This window comes from Diceros bicornis, chromosome 34 (assembly GCF_020826845.1).
Source record: "Diceros bicornis minor isolate mBicDic1 chromosome 34, mDicBic1.mat.cur, whole genome shotgun sequence".
Classification (NCBI taxonomy): Eukaryota; Metazoa; Chordata; class Mammalia; order Perissodactyla; family Rhinocerotidae; genus Diceros; species Diceros bicornis.
The window spans coordinates 22882593-22909891 of record NC_080773.1 but is presented as its reverse complement, the minus strand read 5'-3'; the positions used below and the strand labels follow the sequence as shown (position 1 = coordinate 22909891).

General features: G+C 58.7%; 1 protein-coding gene across 1 annotated transcript; it reads left to right on the top strand.

Annotated features, from left to right (window-relative positions):
- On the top strand, positions 1-25999 carry NAPA (NSF attachment protein alpha). Its single transcript, XM_058529711.1, has 11 exons — positions 1-227; positions 11560-11639; positions 14533-14649; positions 19648-19694; positions 21205-21282; positions 21515-21570; positions 21668-21752; positions 22616-22720; positions 23830-23898; positions 24276-24326; positions 25255-25999. Exons 1-11 carry the CDS (start codon positions 130-132, stop codon positions 25354-25356), a joined length of 888 nt encoding a protein of 295 aa, XP_058385694.1. The 5' UTR covers positions 1-129; the 3' UTR covers positions 25357-25999.
- Positions 26000-27299: the final 1300 nt, after the last annotated feature.

Genomic DNA, 27299 nt, shown 5'->3' with positions numbered 1-27299 from the left:
TGGGGGTGCGCGGCGGTGCGACGTCAACGCAGCCCTGTGAGCTCCCCCGACCCGTCTCTGCGACCCGGCGACGGCGGAGTCCTCGGAGGGCCGTGCCCGGGCGGGTTGCTGAGCACTCCTGCGGCCGCCATGGACAACTCCGGGAAGGAGGCGGAGGCGATGGCGCTGCTGGCCGAGGCGGAGCGCAAAGTGAAGAACTCGCAGTCCTTCTTCTCGGGCCTCTTCGGGTGAGAGCCGCGCGGAGGGGCGGCCGGGAGCGAGGCTGAGAGGACGAAGGAGTCGTGGCCTAGAGGCGGCCGGGTCGGGACGAGGGCATGCCGGGGCCTGGTGACAGGGTCTAAGGCCGCGGAGGGGACGCAGGCTGAGGGCCGGGCTGTGGCGACACGGTGTGAGGAGAGACGGTCTGGGATGGCGGAAGGGCCTTGGGCTGAGGATACCCGGGCCGAGGCGACACCATCTTGGGACGGAAAGGGGACCCAGGCTGAAGACGGGCCAAGGGGCCAGAGGACTGTGAGGCCTGGGCGGGGACCCGGCCTGAGGGCTTGAGGGAGCCTAGGGGAGCAGCCGGGTCGCCTTTGGAGCTCTGGAGAGCCTGTCTGAAGGGTCCCAGACGGCCGTGGTGGGGCCGGGGACTGGGGACACCTGCCCCAGGGATCGGCCTTCCCAAGGCCTGGGGCGGGGGGTTTGGGTGAACTCGGGGTGGTTGGGTGAGGGGATCCTGGGGGGTGGGAGGTGCCCGGGACGAGTGGGGCCCTGGGTGGTGGTGATGGTGTAAGAGGACCTGACAGTCGTGTGAGAGCTGAGCAGAAGAATGAATCCCCCGGGGTGACGGAGTTACTACCGAGGAGGCCCGGGCTACGGGGCTGGAGACTGATGTGGAGTAGGGGGATGAGTGAAGCCGGCTTGGTTTAGGAAATGGAGAGAGAAAGAGGAGAGATGAGGGAGAGGGAAAGCCAAAGGAGTGGAAAGCTTTTTGTGTAAGGATGGAGTAGGGATGGGGCGTGTGCGCGGGATGACTGGTGTGCTGAGAGGGGGGCCTGAGCGGGGCTGGGAGACAGAACGAGCGCCTGCAGTCTGGTAGACATTTCCCATCAGACTCACATTAGCCTGTAAACTAGTTCTGATGACCGTCCTCCGAGGAATTTTAGTGGCTTAGGAGTGTCAGAAGCCTGGGTTTGAAGTGTGGCTCTGTCACTGACTTCATGCCCTTGGGTAAGTTGTTTGATTTCCCTGTTAAAGGGGATCACTAGTAAAACCTATGTCAGGTATTTGCTGCTAGTATTGAGTAAGAGTGCACATAAAGCGCTTAGAACTGAGCCTGGCACATGGTTAACGCCCTGAGAGTCTTAGCTGTCATCAGCGTCGCTTCCAGGAAGGCAGCGGGTGTGGAGCCTGTACGCTTCTGGTGGGGATCAGGGTGGGAGCCCAGGGGGATGTCTGAGAGGGGTCAGAGGAGGGAGAGACTGAGTGGGAGGAGGAAGGGGGAGCTGACAGGTTGTGGGAAAGGGACTCTGGGCCATGGGGACTTAGCAGAGTTGGGGGAAGGGGCTTGAGGCTCGGGGCGGAGGGAGAAGAGGGGAAGAAGGGAGGACTGGAGGGGGTTGTGTTGCTTTGGGGCTGGGAGGAGAACTGGAGAGGGAGTGGTGGGTCTGTAGAGAGTTAGGAAGAACTGTGGTGGAGGTGGGCAGGGAGTCTGGCGACAGAGAGAGGCAGAGACTGGGGAAGGCTGCGGCCTGGGAGAATCTGCCAGAAGGCTAGGGAAGGGGTCTGGGAGGAGGGCCTGAGGATACGGAGAGACAGTGTTAGGAGATTGGTGAGAAATGAAGAAGGTTCTTTCCAGGAGAGGAGACGGAGCAGCCTGTTATTTGATGTTGGATGATGTTTAGCAAAAGAACTTGAATAACAAGGCTGAGAGTTATCTGGTCTGGAGAGGCATCCGGGGCTCATGGATTGTATTGATTAGGTGGGGAGTGTTTTATTTTAGAGGCTGAGAGTGGAGAGAGGGTATGTGTGTGTTTCCTCTTCCCTCACAAGGGGAGAAGTTCAAGTGCAGTGTTTTGGGGTGGGGCCGAGAGCTCAGTTTTCCGTGATAGTTTCCCTGGGTGGTTTTTGGTGTCGGGTCCCTTTGGACTGGGAATTAGTGTCCTGTTGGTCAGTGGCTGGAGGGAGCAGCTAAGTCAGCCCGCGAGACACATGCCATCTGGTTGGGAAGGCAAGAGTAACACTTGCCAAACGCTAGTAAAGCAAAATTGTAAGGTAACTAAGGCTTAGATTATATCATGTGTGTGAAGTTCCTGAGTTGAGAGGAAGCGGCCTGAACTGGAGGAAGGCTCTTAGGAGCGAGCTGGGCCCCGAGGAACCCTAAAACTAGCAAGTCCTAGTCCTGTGGAGTGGGGGCCTGGGAGAGAGTGCTCGGCAGCGGGAATTGTGCGAACAGAGGTGTAGCGTGAGGGGAGGTTCTACCCGGAATGATGGGGAACCGAGATCCAGATGGACCAGGGATGGCTCCCCAGAGGAGAGGCCTCCATCTGGGAGCATGAACAGGGGTTCTGGGGGTGCCCTCTGGTGGGGAGCGCTTCTCTGGGCAGAAGGGCCAGCTTGAGCAAGGCCCAGATGCATGAAGCTCAGTGTGTGCACGCTTCACACGGGGAGTTCCGTGTCAGCACGTAGTTAGAACAGGCAGAAGGAGGAGGTGACGCTGAACAGGGATGAGGCCCAGTCTCGAGAAAGGGCTTGCACGTGAGGAGGTGGTAGAGAGCATTGAGGATATTAATGGGGATCTGTCTTAGTCTGTTCAGGCAGCTATAACAAAATACCGTAGACTGGGTGGCTTATAAACAACAGAAGTTTATTTGTCACAGTTTTGGAGGCTGGGACGTGCAAGGTCATGCTGCCGGGTAGATTTGGTGTCTGGTGAGAGCCCACTTCCTCATAGATAGCTGGCTTTTCACTGTGTCCTTGCTTTGTGGAAGAGGTGAACTAGCTCTCTGGGGTCTCTTTTCGTAAAGGCATAAATCCCAATGATGAAGGTTCTGCTCTCGTGATCTAATCACCTCCCAAAGGCCCCACCTCCTAAGACCATCACATTGAGGGTTAGGATTTCAACACATGAATTTTGGGGAGACATAAGCATTTCGTCCAGTCCCAGAGGGTTCATGTTTGCCTTTTAGAAGGACTACAGCAGCTGGTGTGGGGAAGAGGTTGGATGGGGAGAGTGAAGGCAGTGACAGTAATAATAGCAGATGATGTTTATTAAGTGCTTTTCTGAGCCAGCCTGGTGGTCTGGTGGTTAAGATTCAGCTCTCTTACTGCTGTGGCCCAAGTTCGTCTCCCCATCAGGGAACCACACCACCCATCTGTCTGAGGGTTGTCATTCTGTGGCGGCTGCGTGTTGCCGTGATGCTGAATGCTATGCCACCAGTATTTCAAATACCAGCAGAGTCAGCCATGGTGGACAGGTTTCAGTGGAGCTTCCAGACTAGACAGACTAGGAAGAAAGATCTGGCCACACACTTGCAGAAAAATTGGCCCTGAGAACCCTCTGAATAGCAGCGGCGCATTGTCTGATGGAGCGCCAGAAGGGAAGAGGATGGCACAGAAAGACTGGGCAGGGTTCTGCTCTGTCATCCACAGGGACGCTAGGAGTCGGAATCCACTCGACAGCTCTAACAACAACACCTGAGTCAGGCCTGGGCCAGACACTTTACCCGCATGCTCACATTTAATCCTCACAGCATCCCCATGGAGGTGGACAGATAGGGGTTTAGAGAAGTTGGTGTATTTGTCCAGTCCCCCAGTAAGTGGGAGATCGGTGTCCAGAGCCAGGCCTGTCTGATCCCAAGGCCGTCTCGCTGCCACACTAGTTTCTCCTTGAGGCCTGGGCCCCTTTCTGGGCACTTCATTTAGGAAGCATGTTGGCAGACTGGGTGTCTTAGGGCACTTCCTCCCTCTGGTTCCCCCTTCCTCTTCGCCCACATGGCAGTTTTCTCCAGACATTTGAAAGCAAGAGCAGGTATGTTTATTCCAGTCCCTTCCAGCTCCAAGAGCAGCTGAGATGGTGCTGAGAGGGGAGTGAGCAAGGCCAGAGCAGAGGGCAGGGGCACGGATGGGAGAGCGGCTTGACGGGAGCCTGTCTGTGTGAAAGCTGGGAGAACATGGAGAGGTCGGTGCACCGTGAGGACATGGGCGGGAACCGCTCCCGGCACGTCCTCCCCTCAGGAGCCGCCGTGTTCAGCGTTTCACAGCCCACCGTTTCTCGAGGCCCTCCTGGCTTCTGAGGACTGGAGAATGGAGTGTTGTGGCTCGGCCTGTTCCTCGAGCGTCTCCTTCCTCTTTAGGAACCTCAGCGATGACAGTGTCCCAGATTGACAGGTCTCTGCTCATGTCCAAAGGGCCAAAGTCCCCAGTGGGATCTGCGGCAGCCCCTATGGATGTGGGGGCCTTCTTTCCTGTTCCCTCTTTCTGGGCTGCCAGACGGTAGGGGGCTTTGGTGCGCCAGCAGCCTGTGAGGGAGGCGGCGCCAGGCGGTTACTGGATCAGCGCTCCTTCTGCACCTCCCCCCCCCCCCCGCTCCCCAACCAGTGCTCACGCACCTGAGGAGGGGCTGCGGGGCCCCTTTGGGATGGTACAGATTCAGAACAGCCCCCTGGGGCTTTTCCTCGTCCCTGACGTCTCACCCTTACCCCCTCCCCTGAATCCAAAATAAAAACTTCTTTCCACTTGGATACCACCGTGTATAGGAAGTTTCTTCATCTGTGAAATGAAAATCATAGTAATCCCTACCTCCTGGGGTTGTTCTAAGGAGTAAATAAGATTGTGCTTGTGCTTGTGAAGTGGTGAGCACAGTGCCTGACCCTGGTAAGTGCTTATTAAGTGCTTACTATTACTGTTATTACTAGGTGTTGTTACTGGAAGTTGAGGTGAAGGCTCTGGAGAAATAGAGATGCCAGGGTGTTCTGTATAGAACAGCACGGTCCTAGAGATCAAATGTTGACAGATCAGTTCCTGTTTGAACCACCTGTAGGGGCCTGTAGCCCCAGGAGCCTGGAGGCCGGCTTTCCTGCAGGGAGAATTGGTGCCAAGGTCAGAGAGGGTGTCCCCTGTGCCAGTCCCACCTGGGCCCTCCGTGAGCCTGGTGTGGGAATGACAGCTTCCAGAGCGCCTTCCACCTGCAGAGCGTGCAGAAACCCCCGGTGCCGGTTCCGGGGGCACTGAGGCCATTCCCAGTGCCCTGCCAGCTGCCAAGATACACAGCTGGAAACCTGACATCTCTTGCCCAGTCTCAGTGGAGTCTTTTTTGAGGGGACACAAAGTTTCTGGGTAACACAGCCATCATTTCGCTGCAGTCAGAGGGTTCTGCCTTTCTCAAAGGATGGGGCTTCGCTGCCTAATCATACAGAGGTTTCAACGCTCCCGTTGGAGATGGGGCTACTGAGAGGCAAGGGTCTCTCTGAAACATCTTTTAAGAAAGGGGAACATTCAGCTCTTTGGTTGGGATGAAGTGATCCTGTTGGGGTGCAGAGGGCGTCAGTATAAGAACCACAGGAGCGCCCGCCAGGCTGCCTTTGAGCTTGCAGTCAGGAGGGCGATGGCCCACAGATAAGTGCTATCAGCTGTCGGCGTGATGTGGCATGGGGTGGGGGAGGGGAGAGGCCCAGGGCTCTGGGAAACCGGAGGAGGGGCGGCACTTTGCTGATCTGGGAGTGGGGGAGCTGAAGCCCACGCTGAGATGTTGAGGGGGGTAAACATTTCTAGAATCTGCTCTCCCTGCGAGCCTGATGAGAGGGCTGCTCTCGTCTGCCAATCACCTGCTGTGTGGCAGGCACTCTCCCGGGCACTTGCAGCAGCTCTGCCAGCTGGGGGGTCTGTTCCGCAGTTACAGATGAGGAACCCGGGCTGCTGAGCCGCCAGCCGGCGCCTGAATCCAGGCCTGTCTGACTACAGTCTGAGGTTTCCCACTGCCCCAGGCGACTCGAGAATTCCCATCGCCAGGTGGCCGGCAGCCTGGGAGAGGGCTTCTCCTCCTTCCTGTAATAGCAGCCGTTTGAGCACCTGCTCCGCGCTGCACTCTGTGCCAGGTATCGCACATACGTCATCTCTGATCCTCACAAGGACTCCTCCCAGGGCAGGTTCATCGTCTCCATTTTCCAGATAAAGAAATCGAGGCTCAGGGATTGCTAGCTCAAGGTCGCACAGTGCCTGAGACTGGTCACAGCTGAGGTCTCTCCGCCCCCAGGTCCATTCTCTTTCCACCCCTTGCCCGTACAGCCATGTCATGAGAGTGTTCTGGGACGATTTCAGAGCTGGGCAGCGAGCGTGTAAAACTTGATTCTCCTGTTGTTTCAGGGGCCTGTGTGAGCACTGTGGGGGCCCAGGCCCTGCCCTGCAGGAGCTGTACCCATTAGGCGTGTAGGAGGCAGTGAGGGGCTTAGTGCTTGTAAGTGACGCGGGAAGAGAGGCGGAGGGACCCCACCACCGAGGCTCCTACGGCTTGGTGCGGTCAGCAGAGGAGCGAGGCTGGTGGCCGCCTGCTCGTAATGTGCCTTCTGCCTGCAGCACTGTAAGGCAGACTGGGGCTGTGGGGGCTGGCTTAAGGAATCCTCCCTTGCCTCCAGGCCGCTCAGCATGGCTCCAGCAGAGAGCAGATGAGGGTGTGGGGGAAGAGGGAGAATCCCCCTCTGCCCTTTCCTTTAAGGTTCTCATGGCTGGCCAAATCATTAACAAGACAGGTTAGCAGGAGAAAACAATACCAAGTTTAATAATATGTATACATGGGAGAAAGCAGGGACACTGAGTTTCTCAACACAACAGCAGAGATTCTCGTCTTAAATACCATCTTCAGCTAAAGACAAAGGAGGATGTTGGGGGTGGGGGAGTCAGTTACAGGAGATTACCACTAAAGCACAGTAAACAAGAGTAAGGCCGTTATGCAGATTTAAGGCCTCACTTTCCACACTGATAAGTTTCTAGAAATGAGGTCATTCCCCCTCTTCCCAATACAGAGATGGGATACCTTTACAAGTGGAGATTTCCCTTATAAATGTAAGTGTTTGTCTGGCAACTCCTTGCAGGGCCATCTAGAGAATGTAGCCAGAGAGACAGAATTTTTGCTAAGATGGGCTTGTTGGTGCCTTTCCTATTGTAACATCTTTTTTACATTATATTACAGCCATCAGATAGTAACTCTTTCCTGGAACAGATTTTCTATGTCAAACTCTTTAGGCAGTTAGTGGGGGAGGTCAAATGTCCGTCAGAGAAAACAATCAAGGTAAAGAGATATATCCCAGGGTGGCCAAATCTTGATCTCCCACAAGGGAAACCCGAGCAGCACTGGCTGTTTAACCTACAGGAGAGGCGAGAGCAGGCAGGGACCCTTGTACGCCGCCTCCTTTTGCAGAAGACTCTTGGATCCAGCGAAGGAAGCCTCCCAGATCGCTGAGTGAGTGAGAGGCAGGGCAGGGCCGGAGTCCTGTTTCTGGCCCTGCCACTTCCTGGCAGCCTGAGCTTGGGCAAGCCCCTTAACCTCTCTGAGCCCCAGCTTCCTGCTCTGCAGAGCGGGGTAAGACCCATGGGGGTATTGTTAGGGACTCGGCTCCTTCAAGCAGAGCACCTGCTCGGCCATTATAATGAGTAATGAGGAAGCACAGCGTCTGCGAGCAGGTGTTCGTCCCCCCCCCCCAGGGCACTGACCGGACAGGCGGGGCAGGGCCTTAAGTCTGAGGGGAGGACCGAGGACAGAGAGGACCGAGGGCCAGTGGCTGAGGTACTGCGGAGGGATGGGAGGGGTAGGAAGTGCTGAGGGCCTAAAATGGGAGTTCCTCCATCTGCCCTGCCTTCTGAGGTTCTTGGGAGACTGCAGGTGGGGTGGGTGACGTGTTTGGGAGCCAGGAAGTGCCCAGGGGATGGAGGAAGGAGGGAGGGAGGCTGCAACTCTGCCCTGCAGACCTCCCCTGGCCTGCGGCCCGCCGGGCCGTCTGTGCGTTCCTGGCACCGCTCTCCCCTCCATATGGCAGTCACTGGAGGTTGGTAGCTGTGCCTGGGAGACCTGAGACCGCTTCCTCCGCCTTGGGAGGGGGGAGAGCAAAGCTGAGCGGTAATTATAGACAGCCCTGCTCCATGCCGGCCCAAACCAGTTCCCTCTATTCCCGGCATGGCTCAGAGCGTGGGATGGGGAGAGGGGAGCAGAGGCAGCCTGGGGGAGGGACAGCCAGCTGTGGCTCACGCTGCCACCCCTGCTCTTGAGAAGAGGCTGGCTTTTCTGTCTGGATCTTATGCGGAGTCAGAGGGAGAAGGCCTGGTTTCTTCCCCTCGAGAGGTTTGCTGGTTTTGGTCTCAGAGAGGCCACCCTTAGGTGAGCGACATGAGCTGATCTGACCTGGGAGGTAAGTCCTGTAGTAACCAGGCAGATTTACCATGTGGGGAGACAGCTTGGCAGAGCAGTGGAGCTGGGGACTTCTTCCTTCCGGTCACTCTTTCCCTGCCAGAACTGTCCTATTATATTAGAATAGGGCCTAAATCCTTCTCCTGGCCTCCAGCATGGGGGTCCCCTGCCTGCCTGTCCAGCCTCATTGCCTACCACTCCCTGTACCAGAGCCATCCTGGCCCCCTTCGCTTCCTTGAACTGGCCAAGCTTGTTTCTGCCTCAGGACCTTTGCACATACTGTGACTGCTGCCTGGAATGCTCTTGCCTCTTTTCGTGGATGGCTCCTTAGTCATCACTGGGGACTAATCTGAGGTGTCACATCCTCACAGCGGCTTTCCCTAACCTACCCGTTCTAAGAAGCTCCTCCGCCCCCAGTCCCTCTAGTGCTTAATCACTCTGAAGCAGGCTTGCTGATTTCCTATTTACCGTGGGCCAGGTCCTTCTCCTTTGTTTATTGCTGTTATCTGCAGTACCTGGTACATCATAAATACTCAGACATTTGTTGCCCAGATGAATAAATGGCTGTGCGAATGGCTTTTCCTTCAGGATTGGCCAGTGACCCTAGGCAAGTCACTTTCCCCCTTTGAGGACTCCATTTCCATCTCTAAAAGGAGAGGCTGGAACTCCGGAGATTGATTCCCCTGTCATCGCCTGGCCGTGGAAACGGCCGGGACCCAAGTGTTGAGCAAAGGAGGAGGCAGGCCTGGAGGCCTGGGCAGGCGTTCATCGCTCTGGCTTTTCCGTTGCGCAGTTAGAATCGCTGACCCCACGCAGGCTGGCGCAGCTTTGCCTGGGGTCGTAGAATGTCAGCTGGGCAGCTGGCAGGCTTTGTGTCCTGTGTCCACTCAGTCCCACTGGGCGGAAAGGAGCCAGCTGGGGCTGACCACGCCTTGTCGATCACCCAGCTTTGGGCCTCTCAGTGAGACGGGCTTTTTGCTCATCCAGGAGCCTGAGCTGTTTCAGAGAGTGTCTGGGTCTGGATAGGATTTGATCGCACCCGCAAACAAGAGAAGGATGCGCCAGGGGATCCAGGGGCTGGGCAGACCTGGGGTTGTGGTCTATGAAAGCATCCTTTAAGAGAACAGTCCAGAGAAGGCCCACGGGGGAGCTTTTGAAGCCTGGCCCCAAGGGAGCCTTCTGAGATCTCTTCTGCCAGAAGCTTGTGACAGTTCCTCTCCTCTCCAAGGCCAGGGGTGTGTTCTGAAGAAGTCACTCCAAACAGGGGCCCTAGGCCCAAGGTGCATTGTGCCAGCCGGGGTGAGGTCTGTGGAGGGAAGACAGTGGGACCAGCAGGGCAAGTGCGGGAGGAACGCATTGCTCAGGGGCGCTTCCTGGGGACAGCAGAGGGCTGGGGAGACAGCGTCAGTACAGCCCCAGAAGGCAGAGAAGGAGAGCCTTACCTGGTGCGATCTGGATCCAGGAGCCTGGGATTCCAGTCCCTGCCAGCCAGCCTAGGGGTTGGAGAGGGGCCGTGTCTAGGTCGGCTTTTTCCCTCCCAGACTCACCAGATCCTCTGAATCATCTGGGACAGTTGTTAAGAATCCTGACTCGAGGCCGCACCCAGAACTACTGAGTGGAGTCTCCAGGGAGGGCTGCTGTGGGGCTCCGGTTTGGTTATTAGAACCAGCACCTGACCTGCTGCCCTCGCAGCATGGAGTGAAGGAGCGCTCAGAACACAGCTCCCAACATTACATCAGAGGCCCCCGGCAGCTGCGGCCACTGTTGGCGGGTGTCCAGGGCCAGCTGACACCAGGGTGAGGGGTGGGACAGTGAAGATGATTCGTGCAGCTTGTAATTGGAAAATACCCCCTTTTTTTCTTCCTCAAAAACAAAACAGAGGTTGGTGTGAGTGGAGAGAGGAATCTGACCGTCATCTTGGTGGCACTCCTGAGTGTGTGGATTTTATTCTGCTGGTTGTGTGGGCGATGGGAGTTCGAACAGTTACAGAGACCACAGAGCTCGAGGGCTGAGCCGGTTGGATTATTGGAGGTGGAAGGACAGAAGGACGTAGCAGGGACTTAGGAGTGAGGTGCTAATGAAGGGTCCCCCCATTCTGGAGGAGGTTCATATGCACTGCTTGGGAGTCGGGAAGCCAGGGTAAAGCTGCCCAAACAGAGTGCTCTTTAGTTTTTTAAAAATATACAACAACTCGGTATCTCTTAGACCCCAACTGTTGCACAGTAATTGTTTCGAGGGTGGTTTTGCCATTTTAAATAATGCTGTGCTGAACATCTGTATAGCTTCTCTGATTAGTGTCTTAAGATAAATTGCTAGAAGTGTAATTCATTGCTGGACCACAGGACCCAATATAAATCCTAATATTTAAAAAATATATGTTTTTTTCTTGAGTAGATAAAACATGCAGATGATTAAAAAAATCCAGACAGTACAAACAAGAGGTATAAACCTATCTCCCACACCTGGCCCCCAGTGCTACAGACCCTACCGTAGAGAAAAATGCTATAACTAGTTTTTTGTGTATTGTTCCAGAAACATTCTACGTTTATATTTTCATATATGTTTCTGTTCTTACCGTTTTTTATGTTGTTTTAACACAAATGGAAACTATTTATATACACATTTTAAAATAGTCTGTTTCTTTGTATGTCTGTATTGTAGTGTATCTGTCCAGTCTTGAATTGGTAATGACACACTTTAGTGTTGAGAGATCTTCTTTGAACAACTGCAGTGTGCAAGGCACAGGGTTAAGGTATTGGGGAAGGGCCAAGGCGTCCCATGCTGGGCTCTGCCCGCAGAATGTTTTGCAGTCTCTTGGGGAAAGGGGTTTGCAGAGAGCCTGGGAACCACTGGTCACGGAGCATCCTGGGTGGGCAGTGGAAGCGGCTCTTGGAGGCAGGGCGCGTGGGGAGGCCAGAAAGACCCCCCACTGAGTGCCACCCAGCCCTCCCCAGGGAGCGCCCAGGCAGCGTGCATCCAGTGCCTTTGTGTGAGGGGCTGGGGGCCACGGGCTCGGTCTCTCTTGAGCCTGGAGCAGAGGCCTGGGCGGCAGCTGGGCACGGGAAGCTGGCCTCACAGGGACATCGTGGGGGTGGGTGCTGGGGCGGAATGCTTGCTTTCTCTTTGACACCAGACTAGATCTCCCCTTATCTTTTCCTCCTCTTTCCTTTTTTTCCCAGGGGCTCGTCCAAAGTAGAGGAAGCATGCGAAATCTACGCCAGAGCAGCAAACATGTTCAAAATGGCCAAAAACTGGAGTGGTACGTGGTCCCTGCCGGAGCTCCACCAAGCTCATTCTCCTCTTTCCCTCAGCGTCCCTCCCGAAGGCCTGGCTGAGGGGCCAGCCTGTAGCCCCCTTTTTACACCGTCTCCACAGCACAAACCCCTGGCCCAGCGTCTGGTCGTGTTGAGCCCACTGGGTTCTTTTACAACTGGGGTCACAGGGCCTTGGAGAGAGGATGTACAGGATAAGGGTAAATAGATTATTGAGTCCAGATAGACCCACGTGGATTGATGAGCTCTTTGAGGAGTTTCTCCTTAAATTCGGAGTCTCAGGTTTCCCCGGAAGCCATTCCCTACTGCTTCCATCAGAGTCTGAATTCTGGGTTGGGGACAGCGTTTGAGTGGTTCCAGTAATGACATTGGTCACAGCTACCCTGCGCTAAGCACTCTACTAAGCACCCAGCATACACTGTTTAATTGAATCATCACAGCAGCCCTGTGAGGGTCAGTACCGTCAATGTCCCCATTGTGTCAGTTCAGAAACAGGCTTGGCCCAGCCCCACGCCCGGGGTGCCGTGACTAGGAAGTGACAGAAGCAGAACTCAGAAACTAGAACCCTGACTCCGGAACCTGGGTGCTCCATGTGCCCCTAGGCTGCTTCACAACCTTTGGAGCCAGAGCGAGTTGGGGTTGTGTCACAGCTCAGACTGGCCGTGTGACCCTGGGGAACTCGGCCTCTCCTAATCTCTTTCCTCCTCAGTGCAACAGCGGGGGAGGTAATAGTCCCGACCCCGGGGGGCTGGAGTGGGGGTTCGTAGAGATGAAGCATCACCACGGAGAGCAGTGGGCGCTCAGTAAAGGTGGTGGCCGTGAGCTCCACATTCTTACCCTTGGTGGCGGCATTGCCTCCCATTTGGAGTAGAAGGAACAGCTCTTAGAGACTCCAGTCAGCAGATGGCCAGCTTGAGGAGCAGCCCCGAGGTGCCCGGCCCGGCCTCCGTGTGCTCTCACTCCAACTGAAGACAGACACTCACACTGACAATGTCATATAGTGCGTGAGGTGCCTTCCCCCGGAAGAGGGCGTCCCAGGTCGTGCGCCTCCTGAGACGCCCACGACCTGTGTGGTGAGCGGAGTCGTGGCTCTCCTGACTTGGTTCTGAGGTTGTGGTCAGACTCAGGCAAGGCTGGAGCTTGGTGGGCAGACGGAGGAGAGGTGGGTAGGCAGGGAGGGCCTCCTTGAGGTCAGAGAGGCGGGAGCTCTGTTCGGGAGCCCTGAGGGCCTGGCGGAGAGGTTCAAAAAGCCCGCGTGGTGAGCCCATTGGGCGCTGGTTTCGTAATGTGGCTTTGAGTGTCAGCAAGACTGAAGGAAATCAAGTAAAGACACAGTTTGGAACCCAGGGAGGAACTTTCTGACCACGGAGGAGATGAAACCTAGGATGGGACCATGGAGGCAGAGTGTAAAATCAGTTGTTATCATTTTCTGAGAATGTTTGAGCTTTCATGAAATATATTGTGCATAAAGCTAGATGCTGCGTGTTTTTGTTTTTGGGTTTTTTTTTTTTTTTTTTTTGGTGAGAAAGAGTAGCCCTGAGCTAACATCTGTTGCCAATACTCCTCTTTTTGCTGAGGAAGATTGGCCCTGGGCTCATATCCGTGCCCATCTTCCTTTACTTTATATGTGGAACGCCGCCACAGCACGGCTTGATAAGCAGTGCATAGGTCCACACCTGGGATCCAAACCTCTGAACCCCGGGCCGCCAAAGCAGAGCGCATGAACTTAACCACTGTGCCACCGGGCTGGCCCCGCTATGTGTATTTTTGTGCTCCCAAACTAATAAAGTGCCTTTAGAGAAAGAATACCTATTTTTCAATCACGGAAATATTGCTTTTCCCCTAAAATTTCTTAATCCCCTCCCCCCCACTATTCAAATAAAAGTCCTAGGCCATTTCTTCATTTTCCTGCAGTGATACTACCTTTCCTGCACATGGCACTCAAGTTTGGAGCCCTTAAAAATAATCAAGAAATCATGCACAGTGAAAACCTGGGCGGCTTGTTTACCCTGCTGCTCTGAAGTTACAGGACAGGCCCTCTCGTCCTCTTCCGGCTCCAGAATCTGTAATATGGTTTCAGCTGGAGGAGAAGGAAGGGAAGGAGCCTCAGAACTGAGCTGGAGGTGACTGTTGGAGCTCCCAGTTAGCACAGGCCCTGCCCCCAGAGGAGGAGAGACCCGTGGTCTCCTGCAAGGCAGTTCAGGATTGGAGGTGTGTGACCGGAATGGCTTGGGACCCGTGGAAGGTGACAGTGTGCCGAGTACAGGACAGACTGGGCTTCAGGTGTGGCCTCCACTGCCCTCCGCTTTCTCCCTGGGCATTTGTCCCCACGCACTCAAGTTCTTGGTGTCCGCGTCCTGCTTCCCTTTCTGGACATGAAGCTCCTGGAGGGAGCGGCCCCTGTGTGTCCCCCATGTGCCTCACGGTTAGCATAGTATCTTGCCCACGCAACTTGTAGTGACTGCACAAGAACTAGACTGTGGACGGAGGCAGAGGCGTCCGGGGAGTTAGGAGGAGCTGGGAGTCGTGGGGAAAAGAAATCAGACTCGGAAAGGGGGGTAAACGGGGAAGTGCTGTGTAGTTGGATCTTGATTGCCCCTCCCTTCCCCACTCCCCCTCCGGCCCCAGCCTGTGGTTCAGCCTGCATGGCCTCTGAATGGTGGCTCCCAGCCCTGTGGTTCGAGGTTCCCCAGAGGGGCACCGCTGGGGTCAGGAGGCCTGAGGTCGAGGCCGCCACCTCAGCTCACCCAGGCCAGTGTCTTCCTCTCTCAGGGACTCTTGCCACATTCTTGAGAGCTTGCCCAGCTCCCAGGGCAGCATCTGAGTGGCTTACAAAGCACGGAGCCACGCTAAGGCCAGGGTCCCTCTTTTCTGTTGCAGCTGCCGGAAATGCTTTCTGCCAGGCGGCCCAGCTGCACCTGCAGCTCCAGAGCAAGCACGACGCGGCCACCTGCTTCGTGGACGCAGGCAACGCCTTCAAGAAAGCCGACCCCCAAGGTGAGGGCCTCTGTGGGTCCCTGGGCTGGCTGCCCAGAGCCCCTGCCGAGCACTGTCCAGAGAAGTCCTGGGTTGCCGTGAGACTCTGGGTTCCTCCGTGGCCGACATGCGGTAGGCTGGCGGGAGGCACACGCGCGTTGTCTCAGAGCTGGCTCCCTTCCGGGCGGCGTTTGTGTCCTGCTCCGCCTCCACCTCCCCGCTTGGACTTGGTGTGTGCAGCTGAGCGCTCCCTCCCGAAGCCCGGGAGCATGTGGGAGTGGGAGTTACATTTCAGACCCACCGCATGCCAAGGAGGGAGGAAAATCTGTTCTCTTGTCAGAATTAACACGCAGAAGGGGATGGGAGGGGGTTCCAAGACCAGCCAGGTAGGAGTCGCTGCTGAAAAAGGAGTGGAAATTATCCTAACCTGGCTTCCCTCCCCCTGGGGGAATCAGAGAACCAAGCTGGAGACGCAGTTGCCAGAGAACAGGTTCCTTCAAGTGAGAGAGGGTTGGGGACGGAAGCTCCGCTTGGGACTGAGTCATCGTGAGAAACTGTTTTTGTCCCACTGGGCTCGTCCTGAAGTGGAAGCGAAGCCCAGCGGGTACCAGACTTGTGAATCTCACGGAGCTGGAATTTTAATTTATTTTTTTAATCTCGGTGCCAGACGTAGGTTGCTAACTTTTAATTTTAGCAAGCAAAGACTTTTTTTTAATGACCATGTATGGTCACTGTCCTCTCATAAGAGAATGGGAAATACATGAATATTTAAGAAAGGAAAAAAAAAGGCTGCATAATCTTGGAATAAAGACCTGTCCTTCCCAAGAGAGGACAGTTTGCACCAGCGCACGGAGGTCTCTGCAAAGATTGGCGAGCACGGTGCACACACCAGCGCTGGGGAATTGCTGGCGGATCCATTATCACCATCAGGGACATTTAGTTTCCCGTCAGAGGTGTGATCTCTGTAGACCAGGTAGCTTTTCTCTGTCCCCGAGACGTGACCTGTCACTGCTCTGCGGCGGGTCTCTCAGGTGTTGGTCTGAGTGGTCACGTGGTGGGCTCAGGCTTGGCGAGAACCCGAGGGGAGGCCTTGTGACTGGGTGGGCCACTGTCGCTCTGTGCATGAAGCTGAGTGAGGCTGGCTGGCAGTGCTGGGCTGCTGCAGGCTGCGTGGGTGATGCAGTGACCACCCCGGGGCGACCCTGGGTAGTGTTCACCTCGAATCACCCAGGGAAATCTCTCTGTCCCTCATGGAGCCCTCACCCCAGCCCTTCCTCTGCTCCCGGGGGAACCGCTTGAGCTGGAGATGTGGCCCTAGCGTCCGTGACGTTCAGCTTCTGCTGTGGAGTGACTGGAAGGCCTTGTTGTGGAGTGGGGGCTGAGTGCCAGGCTGCGTGACGTGTGTGCAGCACCATTTGCTCTTTAGACGAGCCCAGCGCCTCCCGCAGACAGGCCCCCCGGGCACTGTGCTGTCGCCTTCTTCCCAGGCGTTTAATCTGAGCTTTTTCAGGCTCTGCAGGATGTGTGTGGGATGCTAGGGCCTGGGTCAGGGCTGTGGCCCGAGCCTGGCCTCGGGAAGCTCGGGGAGGGGGGGGGTGGCTGAGGCGTCCCAGGCCGCTGAGAAGGCAGCTGTAGTTGGGTGTGGTGACGTGCCCATCGCGGGGCACAGAGGCCGAGTTGGTTTCTCCAGGGATCAGCGAGCACAGCTCGCTGCCCTGGGAGTGGGGCGGGGAGAGGGTGGAATTGGCGGGGTGGGATGGGGCGGGCCTTCAAGAAGCGTGAGGGGCAGCAGGCGGAGAGAGCCTGGTCTGGCAGAGCCGGGAGCGGGTGCCATGGCTGGAGCCCCGGTTCCTGGTGCTGAGCAGGGAGGAGTGGTGGAGCGGCGTCCCAGCACGCTGCCTCACACCTGCGCACCCCGGTCACGGCCCCAGGAGTGTGTGGCTCACGTGTTCTCTGCGGTCCGGGCGGAGCCTGCTGCCCTGTGAGCTGGGCAGTCACTTAGTCTTTGGGCCTCCGTGTCCTGGTGTGGGGCAGCAGATACACAGGGGAGGTGAAGCACAGATGGGCCCAGTGCGGTGCCTGGGGCGGGGTGAACAGCCACTAGGGGTGGCCCCCGGCTCCCATCAGGCAGGGGCCTGGCCTGGGCTCCCGCAGCCTCCTCCCCTTGGCCACGTGCTCTGGGAAGCGGCTGGAGGGCCCATCTGGAATCCTGCCTGGTTTCCCCAAGCAGGTGGCCAGCTCCCTGGGGCCTCGCTGGTTGCCTCACCTGCCTGCCTGCGCGTCGGTGTCAGCACTTCCCACAGAGCCCTGGAGGCCCCCCTCAGGAGGCAGCTGGGGCCGTGCCTTTGCCCAAGGCCTGCCAGAGCTGCCTGGGGCGAGGGAGAGGATTTGGCTCCTGTCGTTGCTCTCTCCCGCTGCCCGTGTGTCCTGAGTGCGGGCCAGGGGGTGGCCTGCTGCCCCCTTGGTGGCTGGTTGGGGAGGTGATGCCCCAGCTATGGTTCCCCAGGGTTTCCCAGCCACTGCCGGCCACTCTGGGTGGACTCAGGCCAGGGAGGCCTCTTCCCCCGCCTGCCCGACAGCTGGACCCCGGGATGCGTGTGTGCTTGCCTGCACCCAGGGCAGGGAAGTGGCCAGGCCCCTGCCTCCCCTCCCCCTTGTGCCCTATCCCCCACCCCACCCCCCGCTGACGTTTAGTGGGCGCCTACTGCTTACCCAGACACGCGGCATCTTCCTTTAAGCTATCCCACTTCCTTGTGGGGTTCTGTGATCTGCCCCCTGTTCTACTGAGGGGGAGCCTGGGGCTGGGTCCCAGGGCGTGATGGGAGGGACTACCGCTGGACAGGAGGTGGCTGGGCACAGGGATGGGTTGAGGGCCCTGGGTCGCAGACTCCCTGTCTCCCTAAGCTGCACCTTCTCCTCTGTGGGCCTCAGCACCCCCACCCCCCATCCTGGGCTGGATGCTTCCCGGAGCCCCTTTCTGGCTCCAGCTTTCTGTGGGTGGATGGAGGGGATGGTGGGCAGGTGTCGTGGGTTTTGCTGTGCTGGCCCTTGGGTGTGCTGGTCGCTCATCCTCAGGGTCTGGTGACTGGAGATGAGCCAGGTGTAGCCAGTGTGTCAGCTGCACTCTCGCGGGGCCATCAGCTGGCAGCCTGCTGCTCTCAGAGACAGCTGTCCCAGAGCGAGGAGCAGGCGTGAAGGGGCTTAACCCCGGGAAGCCTGGTGCTGCCTGAGGCCAAGCTTTCCTCCCCGGCCGCCCCTGCCGTGCTGACGGCACTCCAGCACCAGTGCCAGCAGCTGCGGGAGCCTGTCCTCCCCTGCGGGGCTGCTGATCTCACCAGGAGCACCCCTCGCCACCTCTGTCTGCAGGCCCGGGGTGGGGACAGGGAGAGGGGGCCCATGAGCCACCCCCTGGGGTGGAGGGTGGAGCGAGTGCTTGTGCAGAGCCCTCCCTGCCCCCAGCTGCTCCTCCGCCGTCCTTATGGTGCTCCTTATCACCGTGTTGCAATCTGAGTTGCAACCCCTCATTAGCTCATCAGTGACTTCCAGAAATGCTCTGTTACAAAGTACATGTGTGCTAAAGTAACAGTTTCCAGCTATAATTTTTTCTTGTGTTGTCTCCCTTTCCGTCTCCTCTGCCCCCTTTTGCCTTATTTTTCTCTTCCCCACTGCCCCCAGCTTCCAGCTGTCAGCCTCAGAGCCTTGACCAAGTGGTGTACCTTCTCTGAATCTTTGTGGGGTCCCCAGAGGCCTTTCAGAATTGGACCAAACCTGCAGACCCTTCTTCCCCCAGAGTAGTGCTCACAGACACCCACTTTTTCCATGTAAATTTAGGGGGCCTTGTGGGCTCCCTGAAGTCCCAGCCACAAGTCTGAGGCTAAGGGCCTCTGTGCGTGTGTCTCCCTGGGTAGTGAGACCAGTAGCCCCTTGAGAGCAGGCGCCAGGCCTCGCACTGTGTAGCGTCTCGGCCCGTGGGCCCAGCTGACTGTCGAGACCCAGCGGTGGACCAGGAGCCTTGCGAATGCCCTGGACTGCAGGTTGAACTTTCAGAATCGCCCCAGCTCTGAGCCTACATCCTGTGGTCCGTCCAGGCTCTCTGTCTTTCTGCCTCCACCTCCCCAACACCCTTTCCTCCTGAGATGCATTAAAACGATGTTAAAACAAAAAATCCACCCGAGAGATCATCTTTATCTGCTAGAAAATGCTGCCCACTCATGCTTCTCTCTCTCTTCCAAATAACTTGTCAAAAAAAAAAGAAAAAAAAGCCATCCCCAAATTTAAAGTCTTGCAAGAGATAGTAAAACAAAAGTAGCCCAGTTCCTCCTCACGTGCCATCCCAGGCCGCTGTGCGTGTTGTTGGTGAAACCTGCGGTTTGAGGAGCTCGGGTGGGGGGAGCAGTGCCAGGTTATGGGGGGCACAGAGGGTCTGCTGAATGCCAAGACGTGGGCAAAGAGATGGTGGATTCCAACTGAAGGGGCCTTGGTGGCCCGGCATCCAGCCTTCTCCAGCCGTAGATGGAGCCCAGACAGGTGTAGGGACATAGCTGATTCAGGTCCCACGGTGAAAGGCTGGCTGAGCACAGGTGGACCCTGGGCGTCCCTTGATGTCAGCCCTGGCCGCCTCTGGCCCCAACTTCCCCCTTGCCAGCCTTGGCCTGTGAGGTAAGGCCCTGGCAGATCTGGCTCAAAACACCCACGGGAGTCTGGACGTCAGCCCAGCCCAGCACTGGCTGGGTCCTATCCCTGGGGTTGCTGGGAAGGTGGTGGCATCATGGCGGCCCAAGGGAGAGGCAGCCGCGTCAGCAGGCCAGTCTGCGGAATAAATCAGCGTGACCAGGAATGCCTTCACCTTCCTCCCAGCCCCCGCAGAGTGTAGCCCTGGCAACCCCGAGTGCCTGCCGATCTCTGCGATCTCTCCGCAGGCAGCCGGAGTGCCTGCCCCACGTCTCCCTCCTCTCCTTGGCTTCTGTTGTGACTTCACTTTTTCATTTCTCCTCCCTGCCTTCCTTTTTCTCTCCCCAGAGGCCATTAACTGTTTGATGAGAGCAATCGAGATCTACACAGACATGGTAAGGGTCGCTGCCTGTCCTGTCCCCGCCCCGGTCCACCTTATTGCCCCAGCCTCACCTCCTCTCTTCCAGCACCAAGAGCAGGCGGGGAGGGGAGTAGGAGCTGGGGCATTTGGTCACCTGAGCTGGGCTGGGCTGGCTGGGTCGTCACCCAGTTCCCCACCAGCGTGGCTCCTGGCAGCAGCTCTCAGCACGTCTCAGGGGCTGATGGCCCCTTCCCAGGTCCTGCCTCCAACCTCTCCATGGCCTGTCCCTGTCTTCATTGGTAGAAGACATGGTTATTGGGGCGTGTGTGTGTCCAGTGCTTTTCCCCTTGCCCAGCCTGCCCCACCAGCATCCTGTTTGATCAGCAACTGGGGGCAGGCCAGAGGGGTGGGGAGGCGGGGCCCAGTCGGCTCAGCCCCGCCCCGCCCCAGGGAGCATCCCCATTGACAGAAGAGGCCCAGAGAGGGGGCTGCCGACCTGAGGCCAGGGAGCTGGGACCGTGGACCAAACCCGGTGGGCTGCTGTCAGTTCTGCTTTCTGCCTCTTCACACTCCAGCTCTGTGTGGGCAGACCCCTCCCCCAGGCAGGAACATGGGGTCTAGGCAGATGCTCTGGTACTGTAGTTACAGCAGTGACAGCAGCGCCTGTTATGGAAGCAGACACTCCCGGCCGAGGGTTTGATCCTCTTCTCCAGCAGCGCTGTGCAGGGGGCACTGGTGTTACCCCATTTGACAGTCAGGAAAGGGGGCCCAGACAAGTGACATAACTTGCCCAGGGACATGCCTACACACTGGAGTCACTGAGACCCAGAACTAGGCCTGGCTGAGCCAGGGCCTCCGCCTTCCTGCCGCCCTCAGCAAGGGGGTGGCTGTGGAGCAGCGCTGTGTGTGGAGCAGTGGGCCAGGCAGCTGGACCCCATGGGGCGGGGTCGGGTGGGGTGCTCAGCCCCTCCGGGAGCTGCAGGCCTCCTTGGGGGAGGCTCTGGGTGTCCACAGGGGAGGCTGGAGAACGGGGGATTGGCCTGTGAGAAGGGCCACCTCCATGGCCTCTCTGGGGGCGGCGGAGGCCAAGAGGGAGGTTGTTCCTTGGGCAGTGGGGACACTCAGGCCCTCAGCCGTGTTTTCTCCAGAGCTTTTACCAGGTGACTGGGCTGGTCTGTCTGCCTCTCTGGACCGTCTTAGCAAATGCTTCCTCAGCCAGGGCTTCTGCCGAGTGCCTCCACATACGTTGTCTCTGGTGCCCCCCCATCTGCCCCATGGACAGGACAGAAGCTGAGGCTGGATGGAGTGACTTGCCCACGGTCCCCGGTCAGGGCAGCACTCAGACTGGGCCTGTCACTCGAGAGCCTCCCTCTTAAGCCCTGTGCCCCTCTGCTTCTCTGTACCCTCCTCGGCACACCTCACCTCAGTGTGGCTGAGGGGTGGGAGTCCACCAGCCTTGGGGACCTGGAGGGACCTGGTTGAGCTGGGGTGGGGTATTCAGATCGTCACTGCTCACAGCTGGCCCCTTCCCGTGTCCCACCCAGGGCCGCTTCACGATCGCGGCCAAGCACCACATCTCCATTGCTGAGATCTACGAGACGGAGCTGGTGGACATCGAGAAGGTGAGTGGCAGTGAGGGGCCCTGCCTGACCGACAGCAGGGAGGGGCTGCAGCAGCCTGTCCTCTGGGACCGGGGCCCCTCTTGTCCTGTGCGCTCGGGGGAGTCGTCTGGCGTCTGAGTACTGGGAAAGGGGCGTGGGCCTCTGGCAGAGCTTGGATGAAGGACAGGCCTGCGAGTGATGCAGGCTGCATTGTTGCCTCCTTGCTCCCTCCTCCCTCCCGGTGTCTCCCCAGGCCATCGCCCACTACGAGCAGTCTGCAGACTACTACAAAGGCGAGGAGTCCAACAGGTACTGGGCGCCGGGCTCCCCTCCTCCTGCCCGCCCCAGCCCCCAGTCAGCCCCTGACCAGCCACCACTGCCCCCCTCTTCTCTCTGCCCCACGCAGCTCGGCCAACAAGTGTCTGCTGAAGGTGGCTGGTTACGCCGCACAGCTGGAGCAGTATCAGAAGGCCATCGACATCTACGAACAGGTGGGGACAGGAGCAGGTGGGGGACAGGTGCGGGCTTGCGAGCCCTGCTCCCTGCGGAGGGTACTGCGCCCCATCCTACACGCCCCACAGCGCCCTTCTCCCCGCTTCCCTGTCACCCGTCTCACCCTCACCCCCTGCTCAGCCTGGCTAAACGCTTTCTCCGCCCACGACCCCACTTGGTGTCACCGCCCTCTTCCCCGACGTGCCCTTCCCACACTCCTCACAGAGCTCCTGGGTGGCCCCCGGTGAGGCTGACTCTGAAGAACCAGAGTCGGGGAGGGAGCGGGAAGACTTGCCCAGGCCTGGAGTGGGCAGAGGCAGCTGAGGCCCCGCAGGAAGGGGGCCGGGAAGCAGGGTCCCTCACCGCGGTGGGAGGGCAGGAATGTCGCACGGGCGCGCAGGCTCCCCTCTGCTGTGTGGCGAGGGCTGCATGGGGCCTGGGCCGTCCTGGTGGGTTCAGCCTGGCCAGGAGACAGGCAGGCAGCTGGCCTCGGAGGAGAGAGGGGCGGCCACCGCCTCTCATGTTCCTGCAGCCTGCCACCCGTCTGCCCGCCGGCGTGCCAGCCTCCTGTGAGGCTTGACAGGGGGCTGCCTCCTCCCACCACCTCGGGCGCCTCGGAGGCCCGTGGACACCTGGCTTCAGCCCTGTGGCGACACCCGCCCCGTCGTGCCCTGGTCCTCAGTGGCTCCTGTAGCAGTTGCCGACTTCCCCAGGGCTGGCCCCCGGCCTCCCTGCCCTCGAGGTCCACGACTGAGCCTCATCCGGGCACAGACCCACTCCCGGCTGTTCCCCAGTGCCTGGCAGTGACCTGGCCCTCTGGCTACCCGCCCCAAGCTCACAGTGCTGCCTCCGTGTGCCACAGGTGGGGACCACCGCCATGGATAGCCCCCTCCTCAAGTACAGCGCCAAGGACTACTTCTTCAAGGCGGCCCTCTGCCACTTCTGCATCGACATGCTCAATGCCAAGGTGAGCCCAGGCCAGGGGCCACCCTGAGCTTACCCCACCTGTCCTGTGACCGCCCCTGGGCACCTGTCTGTCACTAGGCCAAGTGGCCCCTTAGCAGGGGCCACTCCCTCACTCACATCTGGCCCCTGACCTTTGGCCTTGGGCGGGAAATGCTTGTTCTCGCTGGTGTGTTTTGGTCTCTGGTGTCACGTGCCTGGTCCTTGTAGCCTTTGAGTTTCCAGCTCCTGGCTTTCTCATTGCCAGGCCCTTTCTTTCGTGAGAGCACGTTTTGAATCCTTTCTGCACCCTGTGAGGTCGGCACCAGTGTCCCCCGTTTATAGATGAAGACACTGAGGCTGAAAGCAGAATCCCTTGTTCAAGGCCACATGCGAAGTAAACTGTAGCCAGCGTTCTAGATCTTTCTGACTCCCAGTGTCACAATTTGAACCATAGCCTGTGTGCCCACCCCACCCATTTTCAGGGCTTTTTGGCAAGAGGGGTCAGTGCTGGGTGAGGGGGCAGAGAGTGGCTAAGGGGAGAGGCTGGACTCTGCGGAGCCCGAGATTTCTGGGGTCTCAGCCATCCCACCGCTGCCGCAGCCCTGCTCCCTGCATCCAGCAGGGTGGGTGAGAGCTTGGGCAGATCCCTGCTGCACCCCTTACCCTGTGCCCTGAGCAGGTCACTGCCCTCCCTGGGCCTGTTCCCCACTTTCAAAGTTGGGTCACCATCCTTGGACCCTCCCTGGGTCCCCGTGGCGGTTCCCTGTGAGAAGTGCCTGGCACCTGGCCTGACGTGTGAGGTGCATCATAGGGGGAGCTTGTTCTCACCTGCCCCCTACCCTGGGGGGGCCAGGTGCGGGAAGGGCACCGGGCACCGGCCTGGGAAACCCTCCCCGGGCCCCCAGCCTCCTCCGCCTGCAGCTGTCTCTGCCGCCAGGCTTGTGCTGAGCTCAGCCCAGTGGAGGCGCTGCCGGGCTCAGAGCCAGGTGACACTGGAGGCTGGGAGAGGGCGCAGAGAGCCCACACAGGGCCCAAGAGTCCCCAGATCCCCTCGGCTGCTAGGCCAGCGGCTCCGATGGCTCTTCTTCATTAGCTTGTCCCCTTCCTTCCCTCCCCCCGCTCCGTGCTCAGCTGGCTGTCCAGAAGTATGAGGAGCTGTTCCCTGCCTTCTCCGACTCCCGGGAGTGCAGGCTGGTGAAAGTGAGTGCTGCACCCTCCGGCTGCCCCGTTCCCGCGTCTGGGCCTGGAGGCGGGTGGCCGAGCCCTGGGTGGGGTGGGCTCCCGTGAGCATGAGACACATAAGGCTCAGGCAGCGATGGAGCCAGGGCTGGAGCCAGGAGACTGCGTGATCACGCACACGCGTACACACTCGCACGTACACACACAGGAGATTCTATTTCAGTGAGGTTGTGAGCGACTTCTGAAGCCAAGGGCAAGACTGGAACATGGTCCCTTCCTTCCTGTCAGCATGGAGCCCCCCCGGCTTTCCCCAACCTAGATGGGGTGTGTGTGGATCTAGTCCAGGTCAGGCCTCAGGCCAGCCTGGTCCCCGAGCCCTGCCTGCCATTTTCTTGCAGAAACTGTTAGACGCCCATGAGGAGCAGAACGTGGACAGCTACACCGAGACGGTGAGTGGCTGGAGGTGGCCGTCCCTCTCAGACACACAGTCTTGTGAACCTCACCCTTCCTCTGGCGCCGACCCCTGGCTGTGAATGCCTCGCTCCTGTCGCCCCAGGATCCTCACAAGTAGCCCCGAGAGGTGCGGGGAGTGTCCCCCACTTGGGAGCTGATGCGCTGAGGCTGAGGGGGCTGAGGAGACTCGTCCTTGGCGCCTCAGGGCCAGAGCTGGGATTCGAACCCACACCTGTGTGCCCCTGAAGGCCAAGGTGTGCAGCACTCGGAGCCCCCCAGTGGACAGTTGAGGGCTGTCTCACGTCGGGTGCTTTGATGACCCCCGGGGTGCAGATGGGGAGGGAAACGAGTTGTGTGATGCCTCCCTCCTCCCCCAGAGAGGTGGGAAGGAGGAGGAGGGAAGTGGGGCTGAGGGGCAGGAGGTGGAGCTCAGGCGCGGCCAGCTCGGTCCTCCTCCGGTTCTCTAGACTGTGTCTGTCAAGCGGGTCTCCCTGGGTGCCCCTCAGGAATCACAGGCCCCTAAGCGACGGCAGAGACCCAGCTCCCTCCGGACCCTCCTGCCCCAGTGTGGGTTCCCTCTCTGGCCTCTCCCTCCCCGTGGCATGCGGAACAGGCCTTTTCACGCCTCCAGGCCTCAGTTTCCCATCCTTGAAATAAGGAAGCTGGACTTCTTTCTTTTAAGCTGCAGAATCTTCCCACACCCGAGGGAAGCCTTATGCCCAGCCGGTGAAGACACAAAAGGGAGCCGCTCTGGCTGGGGTCGGGGCTGCCACCTCCCTTGCTCCTGTTCAGGGACTGAGGCCGACAGGGACACAAGAGAATCTCGGGCCTGGAGACGGTGGCCTCGGGGATTGGGACAGGGAGGGAGCCTTGGCCAGGCATGGGACTGGCCACCCATCACGTTGCCCGCTGTGCTCTGCGCAGGTGAAGGAATATGACTCCATCTCCCGGCTGGACCAGTGGCTCACCACCATGCTGCTCCGCATCAAGAAGACCATCCAGGGCGACGAGGAGGACCTGCGCTAAGCCCCCTGCCCCCTGGCGCTCTTCCTGCCCCGTCAGCTGTCCCCGGTGGCCCTCCAGCGAGGATCACGGCGTGAGCCCAGAGAGAGGTGGAGCCTGAGACCCTGGCTGCGGAGCCCTTCCCTCCCTCCCCACCGAGGAGCCTCGCTGGCCACTGCGGGCTCAGCGCTGCTTCGGGGCCCTGAGGCCGGGCTCGCTGGCCAGACGGTCACCCTCTGTTCTCGCTGCATCCCTCGCCCCCCGCCCATTTATTTAAGCCCCCAAAGGTGCCCTTCTTCACCCCAAAGCAGAATCTTTGACACAGATCTATTTGCTGAAGGTGCTGTGGGGGTTGGGGGTCAGCACCCGACCGCCGTCTCCCGAGCAACTGAGTTGGGAGGTTGGTTTCCGTCTCCCCCACTTTGTCCCCCAGCCGAGGCTTGAGCACACGTAGCCACCGAGATGTGCTCTCAGCGCTGGGGGTGGGCTCCTTCCCCCCAGCCTCCTGCAGCCCCAAGCTCTCAGGAGAGACCCCAGGCCCTGGAGGGCAGAGGATCGGCCCGCACCCACCCCTCCGTCTGCTCCTTTCCCTAGTGCTTTGAGGTTTTGTGAGTTGGAAGGTGCAGCTGGCTCAAGAAAGGAAATAAAAGACACCACTTTTGCATGAGTCTCTCTTCCTCCTCACCTCACCTGTGCTGTCCCTTCCCCTCAGGGCCTGTGTCTGTCTTCTGTCCCTCTGGTCCCCTCGGGCTCTGGGCACACTGTGGGAAAGAGGAGGCACGAGTCCTCCACAAGCTTGAGCGGGAGACGGGGCGGGGTGGAGGTCTGGGGTCGAGAGGCCCAGGGAGGGTGGGGAGGAGCTGCAGGCTCCCGAGTCCGGGAACGCCTGTCTGGATCCAGCGCTCTCTGGGGGTCTTGGTATCCTCAGCTGGGATGGCGGGTGCCAGTGCCGCCCCACATTGCTGGCTGGAGGATGGGATGCAGCAGTGGGGTAAGAAGGGGTGGAGGAGGCCCCCCGAATCTCCCGTCCTCGCGCCATGTCCACGTTTCCCTGAGTGGTGCTTGTTCCTTCTGTCAGGGCAGGGAGGAAGCGGCTTTGGTGGGCAGAGTACAAGGAGCCAGTAGGTACGGGGAGAGGAAAGGAGATGGCAGGAGCCCTCTGCCCCAGAGTCGGGCAGGAACCACCCTCCTCCACACCCCACCATGCAGGCCTGCCTGTCAGCTGAGCAGCGCGACGTGCACATGCTCCCAGGGCCCTGGGCCCGCCCTCCCCACTGGGGGGACAGAGCTGGAGGCAGGCAGTGTCACCGTAGGATGGGATGATGCCAGGAAGTGAACAGGGCAGGCTCTTCGGGGAGGTGCTCCAGCCTAGAGCCTGGAGGAAGTCCAGGAGAGGTGCAGGTTCACCATGTCAGGAGACAGTGGCCTGTGTGTGACACCCTGCCCTGCTCCTCTGTCCCCTTCAGCTCCCCCAGCTCTAGTCGATTGATAATGGCTGCTTAGAGGCAGTGAGGACTCCTGAGCCCTGAGATTGATTACCGATGCCTGCCGTGGGCACAGGCTGGAGGGTAAGTGGTGAGTCTGTTTCTGCCCTCAGTGACCTGAAAAGTGATTCTCAACCCTGGCTGTGCTTCAGATCATTGAAAGTACTCAAGCTTCGGTCGCACCCTGATCAACTGTTGTTTGATTGAGGTTCCCCACCCTTTTGGGGTTTTTTGCTTTTTCCTGAAAGTTCCATAGGTGATTGAAATGTGCAGCTAGGGTTGGAAACTACAGGACGGTCCTTCCTTTTTCAAGCTACAGTTTACTTCCTTCATTCACTCAACAAATATTAAGTGGACATAGTTTCAAGGTTACCACGTGAGGTAGAAAAAGCCTGAAGAAAACCTTCTTCATAAGTGGCAGAACTAGACCCCCCATTCTGCTACTGAGCGAATATTTACCAAGCACCTGCTGGGTGCCGTGCC

Excerpts from the sequence above, each read along its gene's own strand:
- NAPA (XM_058529711.1), top strand. The coding sequence starts at position 130 with ATGGACAACTCCGGGAAGGAGGCGGAGGCGATGGCGCTGCTGGCCGAG. Across the intron at positions 14,650-19,647 it reads CAAGAAAGCCGACCCCCAAG|AGGCCATTAACTGTTTGATG; the intron begins GTGAGGGCCTCT and ends TTCTCTCCCCAG. Across the intron at positions 21,283-21,514 it reads AGCTGGTGGACATCGAGAAG|GCCATCGCCCACTACGAGCA; the intron begins GTGAGTGGCAGT and ends GTGTCTCCCCAG.